A 16,186-nucleotide genomic window follows, 5' to 3' on the forward strand; every position below is an offset into this window, starting at 1 on the left:
AAGAAACCCTGTTATCCTAGACATCATGAATCTGAGGATATGTAAGCAGGGAGGGAGTGATAAGCTTTTCACAAATTTGCTTCTTCTTTCATTCAAATAGACCCCTGATGTTTGGCCGGGTAGGAGAAGAGTTTAGAGTATAGGGAGGGTTTCCTACAGCTTGTGCTTGAATACTTTTAATTCCTATTGTGGGTAGCCACATACTCTTTAGTACTGTTCTTTGAAATTTGACTATACTACAGGAATATGAGAAGATCAATGTATTGCTCGACTTGCCCCACTCCCTCTTTTATGTTTAGGACAAATGTGTGTTTTTACACAAAAATAGTAGCCTGGGAGTCTATGCTTACGAAGATATATGACCCAGTGTGTCAGCATGCCCAGAATGATTTGAACTCTCCTCTTTACCACTAAAGTGGGAAGGGAAGATCTAAAGATAATGTTTACTCCAGAGCTGGACCATCTGGTAACATTCAGTACATGCTTTATGCTTCTGGAATTAAGATATTTAAATTATGGAATTACAAAATATTAGAGTTAGAAGGAACTATATAGATCATCTGGTTAAGACTTTTCCTATTACAGATGGGGAAACTGAAGCCTATAAAGAAGAATAGATTTCCCAAGTTCACAGTTGATAAGTGATATAAACAGGATTTGAACCCACTTTTCTCAATACTTTTGGAATATTAGTCAGGAGAGCTTGGTGGTGTAGTGGATAGAATGCCCAGTTTGGAGTTAGGAAGTCTTATCTCTTTGAATTTAAATTTGAGCCCAAATGCTTTATTAACTCTGTGACCCTGGATAAGTCACTTATCCCTGTGTGCCTCATTTCCTCATCTATAAAATGAGATGGAGAAGGAAATGGCAAATTTCCCTAGTATCTTTGCCAAAACCCCAAAAGAGATTACAAAGAGTTGGACATGATTGAAATGATTGATCAACAAAGGCATCTATCATTGACTTTTCCACTGACTCTAACAGGAATACCATGCATTAATATAATATTTTATATAACTCTTTCTCATATATTTTCATCTTCACCATCCCTATAATCATCATTGCTGTTGATATTACTATGAATAAGATAGAGAACTGGTCTTGAGCATTTTTAAAGATTACAAAACACTTCATATGAATTAGATATCATTTAATCCTCACAACATACTTATAAAGTAGCCAGGGCAAGTATTATTGTCCCCATTTCATGAAAGCTTGAGTACCAAGAAAATGACATGATTAGTCAAATCTCTTAAATTTTGATTGTCTACTTACTGCAGCACCATCCCTCTCCTCTATAATGCCAGGATACCTTTTGGCTTAAGGACTAACTGTAGGTTTCATCTAATGCTCTCTTCCTATTTTTACAATTCTAATGATTTCATATCCAGTCAGTGATCCATAATTGAAAGGGAGTCCTGCTAATTCACCTGCCAAAAATACAATCCCATTCCATTGTCTTAGGGAAGAGAGATGCCCAGGAAATGATGTGTAGAACCATTCTTGAGGGAGGAACTTTTTTAAATTAAAAAAAGCAAAAAGAATATGAGGAGGAATGACGTTACAGATGGTCATGATTAGATGAGATTCCATTTTTATCATATGTAAGTTGGCTCCATACCATGAGAGATGTATGCTACAGAGACACAGATCATATTTCTGTCATCAGTCCAGCCTTTTTCCCTCAGGCATGTTATTGGTCACTGGAGTCTCCAGCTGGAAATAGCCCATCATTAAATAATTGAATTATAATGAATTGATTTATTCTGGCTCTTGTGATGGTATTTCACTGTATAAACTGTTTATAGAAGTAAACAGGGGCCTGAGGAAGTTGGAAAGGACTCAAAATTCATCTGACATTACATTCAGTGACTCTTATTTTGCTGATAGTTAGTGATCTTAAGAACACAAATCTTATTAGGATCAGAAAGCTTGGACCTGGAAGGAAGTATTGTGTGGTGAATCAAATGCTAGACTTAGAACCAAGAAGCCCTAGATTCAAATCTCATCTCTGATACTTATTAGCTGTGACATTCTGCGCTTCATTTACCCATGTATAAAATGAGAGGATTGGAGTAGATGCTCTATGTCTATGACCGTATGAACCACAGGTAGTTTCTGGTTCAAATCTTTCATTTTAAAGGTGAGAAAACTAAGACCCAGAGAAGGGATATAATTTCTTCAATGTCTGGTGAATAGGAAGTAGTTGGGGATAGACTTTGAACTCAGGTCTGTCAATTCTAGAATCATTGTATATTTTACTATATAAAGCTTATTTCTTTCTCTTTTATGGACTTTTTCTGAGTAGGCAGTATCTTGTTGTCTACTTATGACTCAAGGCAATACTTGCCATTGTGCTACCTAATTATTAAGCTTAGTAAAAATCATTCCATCCTTATCAATATGGTTATTATTACAATATAATTGTAATCCCTGGAATCAATTCAGTATCATAATCTTTTGTAAATGTCATCCATTCTGTTTTTGGAATATGTCATTATAATTATTTTCAATATTTATTTTTTGTTTGAGCTGAAATGTAGTAGAAAAATACATAGGTTCTACTATGTGGAAGGTATCATCGCAACTCAGAAATTCTAAGATGTATAAAAGTATATCAGAATTATAGCCCAGCATGTAGGGGCAAATGTATTCAACTATTCCTCCAACAGTATGAAACTCCTGCTTGCTCTTGAATGACCTGAAACATTATGAAAAAAAATGAATTTTTACCCTCAATTATCCAAAATACACAAATAACCAACTTCATTTCCCAACCATCCCACCATATAACTGTATTATATTAAAAAAAAAAAAAGTCCTGTGTGGGAACTTAAAATATGTCTTTTGCTTGTCAAGGAACTTACAATCATGTTATATGAGTATCATTTAAAAGAGTAGGGAAGGGATTAAAGGGGGAAAAAGGAGAAAGGGGGAAAAAAGAAACTGGATCCAAGGAGGTGCCCCATCAATTGGAGAATGGTTGAACAAATTGTAGTATGTGGAGATAATAGAATGTTATTATACTGTAAGAAATGATGAAAGAAACAATCACTGAAAATCCTCTGTGGTATGAACCGAGGCAAAGTGAAAGGAACAGAATCAAAACAACAGTTTTTATAAGGACAAGGAGAGTAAAAGAAAACAACTTTGAAAGCCTTAAGAATTGTAATAAGTACAATACTAAACTAAATCTGTCTCCAGAGGACTTGTGATGGATAAATCTATCTCCTTGAAAGGTGATGCCCTTAAGGTGCAGACATATATACATACATATACAATTGTGTGTATATGTGTATTTGTGTATATACACATACATGTATATATGTCTACCCAAAAAATACAAAAATTCAGAAAGAAGCAGATAAACTGGACAGTTTTGAAAGCAGTGTGTGTAATAATAATGTTTGTTTTTAACAAGAAGCTCAAAATAGAAATACATGCTGTTAACATAATGTCTTGTGTGTTCTGCTATGTATATAGAATTGCTCTTTTTGTGAATTTAAGATCAGAATAAGGATATCATAAAACATTCAAGTATTTTTGGAAAGGGATCATGAATACTTGACAGCTTCAAATATCTGAAGATTCATTATGTGAAAGAGGGATTAAAGTTATTTTGATTGGCTATTGAGAGCAGAAATTTGGAGCAATAGGTAGAAAGTATAGGGAGACAAAATTTTAAACTCAGTATTTAGAGGTGCTTTCTAAAAATTGCCATTGTCCAAATTCATGCCTTCTGTATCATTTTCAAATGCATTCTGGATGACAGTTTCCTTAAAAATGTTACAGAAAAATATTCCTGTTTTAGACAAAAATTAGAAAGGATCTCACAAGGTCTCTCTTTCCAACTTTTAGATGTTTTGATTCTAAGGATTCCTGTCATTTTCTTAAATGAGATAAATCAAGCAAACAACTGAGAAAGATTCCTACATGCTTTCCCCCTTCCATTTGTCTACCTTTTGCAGATGAGCCCAGCCGATGTTATTTTCATGATGGAGATGGGGTATGTGAAGAGTTTGAACAAAAGACCAGCATTAAAGACTGTGGAGTTTATACACCAAAAGGTTTCCTGGATCAGTGGGCATCTAATGCTTCTGTCTCTCATCAGGACCAGAAGTGTCCAGGTTGGGTCATCATTGGCCAGCCAGCTGCATCCCAGGTAAGAGACAAGAAGCTAAAATCAAGCCTACAAAAGCTCTTGTCTTTATTGATAGAGGTTTGCTCTCTTTCAGGACAGTAGTTCTATTGTAAGTCTCTTTAAATGAATGATTCTTTAAGTTACTCTTTGGTACAAAAAAGTTATTATTATGATGATTTTGTAAAGCAAATTTTCTTCTAATTATGCAGATTTCATAAAGTGAATCTTAATTTCTAAAGCTGTTCGTTAATACCCCAAGACTACCTTTTAAAAAAAAAAAATCCTAATCTATGTAATTATAGACTTTCCTGCCCCAGTGATCTCTGCTCAAACAGTTCCTCTCTCTCCTCCTATCTCCATTTTCCTCAAAGGCAGTCAGGGAGTGATGGAAAGATTTAGACTCTTGGTTCTGCTGGTTATGACCCATGTACACTTGGGCAAGGCTAGTATTCTGTTTTGTTATACTATACTATACTATACTATACTATACTATACTATACTATACTATACTATACTATACTATACTATACTATAAAGTAAGGAGGTGGACTAGATGACCTCTAAAGTCCCTTCTAATACTAAATCCTGTGATCATTACATAATGTAATGATCCTATCTTCTTTGCAATGCAGACTTCTACACCCGGTTGTGTGCTTCTACTTCTATGGAGGCTTCTCTGAATGCATTAGCCCCAAGTGATCTCTCCTTGGATATAACTCAAAGGACTTAATTGTTTTTCCTCTCCATTTGATCCCTAATATGTATATGTTAGTCAACTTTTCTTGTGCATATGCTTTGCATTTCTAAGTACATTTATTTGAGGATGATAGAGTAGGTCTATGAGAAAAGCCCCAGAGTAGTAATTGGAAGACTTAAGTCCAGTCCCTGATACCCCCTTAACCTCCTTTAATCATCTGGTACAATAATCAAGGACAAAACTGACACCTCCTCCATTATTTGATGGAGCATCCAACTTTTTCAGAGAGCACTTCAAACTGATATTAAGGGGTAAATTTGATGAAGTGTGTGTGTGTGTGTGTGTGTGTGTGTGTGTGTGTGTTGTGAGATAATGGCTTGCATTGTTTATCGGGATAGGGGTTTTTTGTTGTCATTATTTTTGGTTTTGTTTTGTTTTTTACTATTTGACACTGAATTGTTGAGTTCAAGAACATTTCTGTTCTCTTTTTCTCATGTATATGCCTTTTTGACCATAGGCAAATCACTTTCTTTCTATAGACCTCAATTTTTCCCATCTGTTAATATGATGGAATTAATCAGATAATTGTTCAAAAGCCTTCTTAAGTTATTCACCCAGCAAAAATAGCTTTTTTTTTTTTTTTTTTTTTTTTTTTTTGGTAGGGGGGAGAGTCCAATTCACAGGAAGATTCTGAAACAACAACAAAAAAGCTCTTTCTGAAAGTTTCTGGGTTGTGGGTAGAGGGGTAGGAGAATCTGGAGGGTAGATGGGAAAGTAGTAAATATCCATTTGAATCTCTTGTTAGGTAAGTCAGCTTACAATGCCTCCCATTTTATCCATCTAGCTCTCAGCATCATAACCAGAAGCCCTGACAGGGTGAAAATTAACCTCTTAGCCTCTTCTAATCATCTTGAACAATAATCAAGGGCAAGACTGACACCTCCTCTTCGATTATCTGACAGGGCACCCAACCTTTCCAGAGAACGCTTAAATTTGATATTCAAATATTCAAATTGGTGATGAATTGTGTGTGTGTGTGTGTGTGTGTGTGTGTGTGTTGTGAGATTCTGGCTTGCTTTGTTTATTGGAATAGCATTTATTGTTTGCTATTTAGACATTGAATTATCAAATTCAAGAACATTTCTGTTCTTTTTTTTTCAGATATATATATATATATATATATATATATATATATATATATCTATTTTATAGTATGTAATTATAATCCTCTGTTTTGGAAAATGTTTCTGCTTCCTCTGTTGGACAGTTCTCATTACAACACTTTTAACTAAAAGTAAAATCTGTAACAAAATTATATCTAAACTCATGATAAAATGACATCATAGGCTTCATTGGAATGATATTTATTACACTGAATAATTCAATTGAATGAACATTTTTCTTTCTTTCCTAGTTCTCAAATATAAATGTTAATAGAAGCAATAAAAAAAGAGTATTGAATTCTTTAGAAAGAGACAGTTGCTTGTAGTTTTTAATAGCAACTTCTTCATTCACACTGGGAAATCAACTAGTGCATTTAATCAATCAACAAACATTTATTAAGCATCTATGATGATATGCTAGACACTGTGCTACATGCTGGAGTATAGTGGAAAGGGCAATGAATCTAGAGTCAGAAAACCTGAGTTAAAAATCCTGCCTCTAATTGGGTCACCTTAAGTTAGCTAACCTCCCCAGCCTTGGTTTTCTCATTTGTAAAATGGGGGGGGTGGTTTCGCTAGATGATTGAGATCCCTTGTAAGCATTGAACCTATGGGTCTATATATCTCTACATTGGTGGGAATACTGATTTTCAGGCAGTTTCATAGTATAACACTTCACAGAATTAAAAAACCAGAAGTATCCTAAAATATAGACTATTGGAACTCAAGAGCTGGAAGAAGCTTTACAATATTCAATTAGAATATAAAGTATTAGACTTGGAAGGGATCTTAGAACAAATCATGTTTTAATCTCTTCATTTCAAGGCAGAAAAAACTGAGGCCCATAGAGAAGTGACTTAAGTGAGATTTATATGACATGGTATTTTAGTCAATATATCTCACCCCAGGATGACTATCAAGGATTTTAAAGGACTCAGCACCCTTTAGTAAGCAGGAATGACTACCCTTGATACCTAGGAAGTTTCTTTTAAGGAAGTTATAATGTGAACAATTGTTGGAAGTTTTTTTTTTTTTCAGGTTAGTTTGTTGTGATGAAATTTGACCTGTATATTTAAAGGTAATGTATAATTTTCTCTGCACCATTCAATGTTGTGTTCTTTTATATTCTGTGACATCATTTTTCTCCTCCTGTTGAAGTGCATCTAATGTTTCAATAGGGATAGAAATTTGAAATTCTAGGTATTTTTCACTTTATATGTGTCCAAATCCATACATGTGTAATGCATGTATAAACATAGCTATGTCTATATATCTATATTAATCATAAATTTTGATGGAAAATTAGACTATTTTATTTGAAACTAAAGCAATGATGCTTACCTATTCCTAGGGAACACTGAGGCTAAGAGCACCAACTGATTAAGGTCACAAGACTGATTTTAGAAATAAACACTCCAGAACTTCATTCAGAGCCAGCCTGCTAAAACAGGGAGACAGACATATGCACATACACACACACACACACACACACACACACACACACACACACACAAACACACACACACACACACACACTCTAACATATCAGAATGTAAAGATCATATGATATGACTCAGCTTGGAGATCACCTAGTGAAGAACCTCCTCATTTTACAGATGAGAACACAGTCCCAGAAAAGTTAAGTGACTTAAGATCATAGATTTAGAGGTGGGAGGGAAATCAATAGTCATTTAATCCAACTCTCTTTGAAGGTAAGAAAATTGATCCTTAAAGAGATCAATAGTTAATTACCACTATAGTAATATAAGAGATGAGATTTGAACTCTAGTCCTCTAACAGCAAGACATCATACTATTTTCAGTGGACTGACTACTAAGATCACAAAAGTAGTAGAGGTGAGATTTGGAGCTTGATTCTCTAACACTAAAGCCAGTGGTTTTGCCTTATTACACAATACCAGACTTGGCTCCAAAAGAATTTTGGCTATTAACAAAGTATAGTATATATACTCATACTATCAAAGGAAGTAGTGTGCAGAGTGGAAAGAGCCCTATAATTCTAATGAGAAGACCTGAGTTCTACCCCTGACTCTATTATCATTTTAATTGTTTATCTCAAGCAAGCCATTTCTGCTCTTTTAAGTATAGGCAGACATTATCAAAATACTTTGACTTACTCCTTCTCCTAATCAAAATCAAATAAAAAATGAAAATGAATAAAGTATTTTATTTTAGAAATTCAGAAAACATTTGTTTTAAATATTACAAAGACCAAATCTTGTTTTTGTTTTTGACACTTTGTGCTAGGAAGCCTCTGATGTCCTTTCCAACTCTGAGATTTTGTGATTTTGTGATTTTTTTTTCTTGTACTTTATATCAAAAAGTGCCAAAATTATCCACCAAACAACTCTTGTGTTATCAGAGATGGAACAGGGAGGTAATATATCTCAAAGAGATTACATTTATCAATAATCTTGGAACTGGAGCAAATGGATTAAAATTTTGGCTCTCCTAATTATTACCTTTGTAATTTTGAGCAATTGCTATCTCTTCCAACCCTCATGTCTTCATCTATAATGCTAGAGGACTGGACTAGCTAGATGATCTCCAAAGTTTTTTCGCCTCTGAGTCTATGATTTTGTTAGGCCACATTATCAGTGCTTATTTCCTCTTAACCAATTATTTCCCTCCTTATAAAATTAGCATTAGTCAGAGTTTTTAAACTATTTTTATGTCAGGGATTCTTTTATAGTCTGATGACACTTATTAACCCTTTCTTGGAAAATGTTTTTAAGTCGATCAAATAAAGTAGAATTGCAAAGGAAACCCATCAAGTTAAAATACAGCCATACAAATTTATTTTTTTAATTCACTCTCTGCCTTAGAGATAGTGAATAAATGAGTGGAATTTTTTTTAATACATGAGAATCATATAGTTAACTATAAGAGATCAAAGGGATCATCAATTTCAACTCCCTCCCTTTACAGTTGAAAGAAGTAAGGCTTAAAAGTATGACATGTCTTTCCAGAAGTAATATAATTAGTAGGGCTTGAATTTGAACCCAGATCCTCCAACTTCAAATCCAGTGGTTTGTCCAGTGTATCATGTTGTATGGATGATCAGACAATGAGATAATCAACTTGCTCTATAAATTTAGTCTAGACAACAGAATTAGACACTATTAATGGAAATTGAAATAGGATAATTCAACTTACTGAATTGAGGAGATCCAGAAAGACAGCTGTCAATATCTCCAGATATTGATACCTCCAAGTCTTATTAATGGGAAATTGCTTTTTGACATTGATTTTTACTGCCAGTTTCCTAGTTCTTAACTAGGTCCTGGATTGCTAGATAAGGTATTTATATCTAAATATGGTATTAGTACCAGAAGCTTTCCTTTGCTTTTTGTTCTTCAATAATATTTCATAGATACCATTATAGCACTCTGGATGTTTATTCATCATCCATTCCTTCCTTCCCAGGCATATATGGCTAAGATGATGCATTTTATAACTCTTCTCATGTCCAAGTCATTATTAATAATACCCATAACTGTTTTTTTCATTGCCTTTGAGATTTTATGACTTCTGATATCATAGCATTCTATAATTCATAGTCATGTAGTCATAGTGGAATATTTGTGATTTTTGTGATTAATTTTATTCTGTGGCAATGGATACTTTGCTATCATCATCCATGGTGTGCAATTTCCTTAAGACAACCCTACCCCAGCCCTTCTTTTTCCTATTTAATTCTCAGTCCAGCTATGTCTGAGCCCAGCCCATCCAAGACTTATTCATTGATGGAATAACTCAATGAGTGCAGCTTCCAAAAAAGGTGAGCATAATTTGACATGGAACATATATCATATGTCTTCATTATAGAAAGGAAATTATAATTCAAAGTGTAAAATGTAGGGCATGACTTTATGAGAACAATTCTTCCCATTTCTACATTCATCCTTTCTTCTTCCTAGTAAGCTCACTAACTTAAGGGAGCAACTCTTTCCTCATGCCATGTGAGAAGAGAAGAGAGAAGGAAAAATACAATGAAATGGCAGAGGCAATCCCAAGTAGTTTTCCCCAACACTTTAGGGATTTGTTTTCTTCCCGTGGTTTTAGAATATTTTTTTGGAAAGTACACATGTAAGTCATCTAGGGAAAGAATACAGTAAGTACTAGAGACTGGTACACCATGTTCTTTATGTGTATGACACAAAAAAAATGCATACACGGCACAAAAGCAGAATATGGAAAAGAGTCCATTAGTATATCAATCAGGGGTGGGCACTACAACTTCCTTATAGGTACTAGGGAGTTTTCATACTTTTCAACCTAGGGAGACTTCAGTCCTACCATTCGTTGATATAATTCTCAAGCATGTATTATCTATTATGTGCCAGACAATATATTAAATGCTAGAGATATAAAGACAGAAACAATAGTTTCTTCATTGAAAGAATTTCCATTCTACTGGGGGGAAATAACATGAATCACTTATAGATATAAAATATACCCAAGTAAATAGAAAGTAGTTTTCAGAGGAAGATGATGCTACAGAATATATCTTGGCTAGTATTCTTGATATGAATCTTAAAAGAAGCTAGATGTTGTACAAGATGAAAGTTAGGAGAGAATATTTCTAGACAGTAGGAATAATCTGTGTAAAATCATGGAGATTGGAGGCTGAAAGTCAGTTAAGCAGAGTGGTAATTCAATCAGTTTGTCTGAAATATAGAGTACATACATGAAGGGAGGAATATTCAATGTCAGCAAAGGAGAAGGATAATGTTATGAAGGACTTTAAGCTTGATCAGAGAAATGACATGGTCATTGGCAGTTTAGAAAAGGATAATTTGGAGAGGGAAAGAGATTTAAAGTAGGGAGATCAATTAGAAGGCTCCAGAAATGTGAATTGTTATTATTATAGTTATGAGCCTGGCATTAGTTGGCTTATTAAAAAGCATACTGGTACATCAGTAAAGAAAATATATGTCCATCGATAACATGATAATTTATTCTCTCATATATTTATTTTTTTTAAATTTTTGTTGCTTATCTAATTTCCTAGAAACAGAAATTGCCCCTTAGGTTTATCATCCAGGATAGAGAGGCATGTATCTTTAAGGTCCCAGAGTCCATCGTTAGCAGAAAATGGGATAAGTGGCTGGATTGGCACTGTAGTTCTTTAAGAGGAAAGGGAGTACACCTGTACAATATTTTTGGAATATAGAATCCACAGTATTTGGCAATTGATTGATCTGAAACAGGAGAAAATGAAGAGTTAAGTATAACTCTGAAGTTGTTAATGTTAAAGTGCAAGGACAGTGGTACCATGGTTAGGAATAAGAAATGTGTGAGAGAGGAAAGCTTAGCTAGGGAATTGTATTGAGTTCTGATTGGGGCATAATGAGTAATGTATAAACTTCCACTAAACATAATATAGGGCTGAATTTCAAATGAATAGTTTTTGTTGTTTATATTGATCTGGGAGTCATCAGGATGGAGATGAAGTTGATCATATATGTGCTCAGTATATAAACATAAGATAAAAAAAAAAAAAAGAGCTTAGCCTAGAGTAGTGACCAGAGTAAACCCATGCATAGTACAAGTGGATATGAATGGCAGATAATTTTGCAAAGGTGTCTAAAAAAAAAGCCATCAATAAGTTAGGAAGAGAACCAAAAAGGACACTCTCATAAAACTTAGTATAATAGATTATGGAAAAGGAGGGGATGCTTATCAGTATTAAGTGCTGTAGAGTGGCCAGATATCATGAGTACTGAGAAGAGGCCAAGACATTTGGGAATTAGGAGAATTAGGTAATTAGGGAATTGGAGAAAGCATTTTTAGCTGAGTGATGACTTTAGAAAATAGATTTGCATGGAGTTGAGGAGAGGAGGAAAAAGGTAGAGACAAAATAAATACAAGTATCTCCCATTCCATCCACACATTCTCACTTTAAGAATTTGGATATGATTAAGAAGAGAGATATAGGGCAATTGTTTGAGGGGATGATTGAACAAAGAGAAAGCTTTTTAAGGATGAGAAGATATGGACATATTTGTAGAATACAAAGAAAAAGCCACTCAATAGAAGCAATTGAAATTGGTGGTGTTGGGATGGAAGATAGCAGAGACTGTATTTCTGGAGGTGAAAGGAGAATTGGGATCAAAGGCAAAAGTAGAGAGGTTGATCCCTAGTAAGAAAGCGGGCCAATCTTTCATCAGATTGAAGCAAAAAAGAGAGAGAGAGAGAGAGAGAGAGAGAGAGAGAGAGAGAGAGAGAGAGAGAGAGAGAGAGAGAGAGAGAGAGATTAAAGAATGCATCAAGGGGGTGTGTGTTAAAACATATAGGAGGGAAAAAGAATTCATGGCATATGGCTCTAGTTCCCCGTAAAGTAGGAGACAAATTCTCTGCTGAGAAGTTAGTTGGAGGTGGTATGGTAAACATGAGAAAAGATGCAAAGGATACAGTCTCTGTGGGGAGTGAGATAGTCAATTAAAGAAAAGTTAAGGGATTGCCTTGCTGCCTGAAGAGTCCAATTGAGATTAGATAACATAAATTTGTTGTGGGCTCAGTCAGCACAGTAGTATGACTTCCTCCAGCATTGTTTAGCAGCATGTGAGTGAGAGTGGAGAAGGCAGGTTGTGGGAGTAATCCAGGCTTGGGGTTTGGCACCAAGTTCCCAGTTTATGGAGTTCCAGCAATTGAGAGAATCTGAAGAGACTAGTGTCTCTTCTATAGAAGTCTGGAATTTACAGTGAAGATCTTTTATGGCAAGCTTGCCAAAGACCAAAGCTATACATCAAAAGGCAGGGTGATGTCTTAAAAAGAGCCATTGTATGACCTAGGGTTATTCTCTACCAAATATTAGGAGTTAAATAATAAGCAAATCACTCCCCCCTTTCCAAGCTTGAGTTTCTCAGCATGGAAGATGAAAAATATTTATGTCTAACTCATAGCGCTGTATATATGTTTATATACATGTATATTATATCTATATTTAATGGGAGATTAGTCTGTATGTAAGGTTAAAAGAAAGGAAACTTGGGCTCGCTCTGTGATTGTGTGATGTTGTTTCCTCTCTCTGAAACTGTTTCTTCATCTATACACAACTATAGTGTTGGGTTAGACAATCTTGTAATTACTAAAATCCATTCTCATCAAAATAATTACAATATCTGCCCCAACCTAAAATATGACCACCATATCTCCTAGTTGCCTGACATTTATATAAGAATTTCAGTGAATTTCATTGAGCTCAATTAAATCTATCAATCAGCCTAAAGATCCAGTGGCAATAATTCAATCAATCAATTTAATTTCAATTCAATTCAATACTCTATAGATACAGTTCTAGACTTAAACCAAAGTTTAATTTAATTTAATTTCCTGTCTTCAGATTATTACCAGCCTGAGCATCTCACAGTTCTCTGAGCACCAATTTCCTTTTTTGTAGTCAAGAGAGTTGGCTTTAATGACTACTGAGATCCTTTCCAGTTCTCAATCCACAACCCTCCTACTATCTTACAAACCTAATAAGGTGATAGTGTGGCACAAGCCAGATTAAAAAAAGACATTTCCTTGTCATCACACACTGAAAGCAGTAGGAAGAGAAAATGCCAAAGGAAAGTAGAGAAATATTAATGCTAAGAAAGCAAGCATAAGAGATTGTTACAAATGAAAATAATTTTCCATCTCTATCTGATCTGCTGGTGTTTTTTGATGGTAGGCTCATAGATTGGTTGGTAGAGGGTAGAGGGGTGGTGGTGCTGATAGTAGTAGTTTCATGAGCATTTTCATTGCTATTTCGTTTCTATTGAGAGCCAAAAAGCCAAATCAATTTGTATACTTTATTTATCTATAAGGATTCCTTAAAATTTTTCTTTCTCTCCCCAACCCCTCCTCCTTAGGAGGCAATTCAATTCAACCAAAGTTACTAAACACCTACTCTGCACAGAGACCATTATTCTTATGTGAGTGGGAGAAGGAAGGTCAGATAGATAAGAACAGTCCATGGCCTCTTAGAACACAAAAGCAGAATGGTTAATACGATAATTGAGGACATGAATGTAAAGTCTGGTCTTTATTGCTTGTGTTAACTTGATCTTAGAAGACCTTCTGAAGTCCATTCTAAATCTGAGGTTCTCTAAGGTCACTTATTTCTTTCTTGGCCTTTTTCCCATGTGTAAAATTAGGGGATTGGACTGAATGATTGTCAAAGTACCTAAATCCTACCATCCTTATCTCTTCTGAATCCCTTAACACAATTCTCTTTGTAACAAAGCCAGAAAGTTCTCTTGCAACATTGTCATTCAAGCCCCATTAAAAGCTTTTAAAAAGAAGAAAATATATGGGGTATGGGGAGGGAACCAGAGCTTAGCCAGCATGGCCTTTGCTGTGTAATTTAGTTTCATGTTCTGTACCCAAAAAACATGTAAAAAATGTAAACAGGGCTCTCCAAGATTGTAATGTAGATACACAGACGTGCAGGGTGCTATTCTTCAGCAGAACGGAATTCCACCCTCAAAACCACACACTCATTTCTTAGAGTCTGAAAGTAAACTTTCTCATGTCAGCTCTGAAGCAAGGGTTTTGTTGAGTTGGGGCTTTCTCCTCTGTGTGTTTTTTGTTTGTTTGTTTGTTGGGTTTATTTTCCTTGGGTTTCCCCACTTTTCACAGAACTGAACTTGCAGAGTCAGGCAGGAGTTTCACCATCTCCACCTCTCCTCCTTCCCTTCTTTGTCTCTCATGTGTTCTCTTCAGATTGGTACTTAATAGCCTAACTAATCAAAAACTTTTGTAGGGTTCAGATAAATTTTCTTTCCATGTTGATCTTCATAGTGGTATATTAAAAAAAAAAAAAAAAAAAAAAAAAAAAAGAGTAGTAAAGTCACATGGGAATTAATGAGGTAAAACAACAATTACAATAACAAGTTAAGCCCCTACTCTACAGTGCAAAATGTTAAGAAAGTGTGAAGTTTTTCCAAGAGATAGAGCACTTTAACCTCAAGAAACTTGCAGTATAGGAGAGACTAACTTTCAGGACCAAGATATATAGGTAGAATTTACAATATTTAATTACAGTTGTATGACTGATACAAAACAAAAGTCTCATGAGTTCTGGGGGGGGAAGTCTTTGCCATCTGGAGTGGTAAGGGAAAACTTTTAAGTATGACTTTAAGGGATTGGTGATAATTTAATAGGTAAAGAAAGGGAGGAAGTGTAAGCAAATGCTTAGAGGTGTGAGAGTAAGTATCATGTGATACAACAAATACAATAGGCTTAATGATCAGAATTGTCTACTTTGGCTGAATCATAGGCTATATAGAGAGGATATAACATGAGATAAAACTGATGAAGTAGATTATGGAAAGAATCTCCATTTATAAAACGAGTATACTTAGACCAAATGAATGAATGAATGAATGAATAAGCATTTATAAGTTCACTGTGTCAAGAACTGTGTTAACTAGTATGGCATTCAAGGCCCATTCCAAACTAACTACAAACTGAATTTTCTTTTCTTATATCCTATTCTTCTATGTGTCCCTGATAGTTTTGACTTCTCTGTTCACAGTTTCCCAAGACATATTTTGCTTTTCTGCATTTGTTCCTTTGATCATTCTGTTTCCCAACCTAAAATATACTTCCTATCTTTGTTACACTGGAAAGTAGTTTCAAGTCAAGTCATTTATTAAGTATCTACTTTGTGCCAGGAATTATCCTTAGCAATATGGATGGAAAAAAGACAAAAATTATAATATAATGGGGGAGACATCTATGTGCAAACAAGATATACACAGGATAAATTGGCGATATCTTAAAGAAAAGGTACTAGCATTTAAGGAGAATGGAAAAGGCTTCTGAAAAAGGGTAGAATTTTAGCTTGAGACTTGAAGGAAGCCTAAGAAGTACACAGCAAGAAGATGCATGTATGTGCACACACACATGCATGTGCGCACACACACACACACACACACACACACACACCCCAGGCATCATTCAGATCTTGAAGATTTGAGTGAAGATCCTCAGTGGCAAATCTATCGAACACCCAAGCCATAAGTAAAAAGAAGATTGTAGGTGGTATGGTAGTGTGAAAAGAGCATGTGACTGGGACTGAAAATACCCTTATATCTATTATTTCTAGGAGATTAGGTGACCTTAGGGAAGTCACTTACTTGATCTTGAAAGTTTCTTCCTACATCTAATATTC

The 16,186-nt window shown here is 35.0% G+C and overlaps 1 protein-coding gene across 1 annotated transcript in view; it reads left to right on the forward strand.

Moving 5' to 3' along the window:
* PAPPA (pappalysin 1) overlaps positions 1-16,186 on the forward strand; it is a 263,111-nt gene that overhangs the window by 148,499 nt on the left and 98,426 nt on the right. The window contains exon 10 of the mRNA XM_074292900.1: positions 3,969-4,162. Within this exon, the coding sequence (XP_074149001.1) occupies positions 3,969-4,162 (194 nt within the window). The remainder of the gene's footprint in view (positions 1-3,968; positions 4,163-16,186) is intronic.

The sequence above is a fragment of the Sminthopsis crassicaudata genome, chromosome 2 (genome assembly GCF_048593235.1).
Source record: "Sminthopsis crassicaudata isolate SCR6 chromosome 2, ASM4859323v1, whole genome shotgun sequence".
Lineage (NCBI taxonomy): Eukaryota > Metazoa > Chordata > Mammalia > Dasyuromorphia > Dasyuridae > Sminthopsis > Sminthopsis crassicaudata.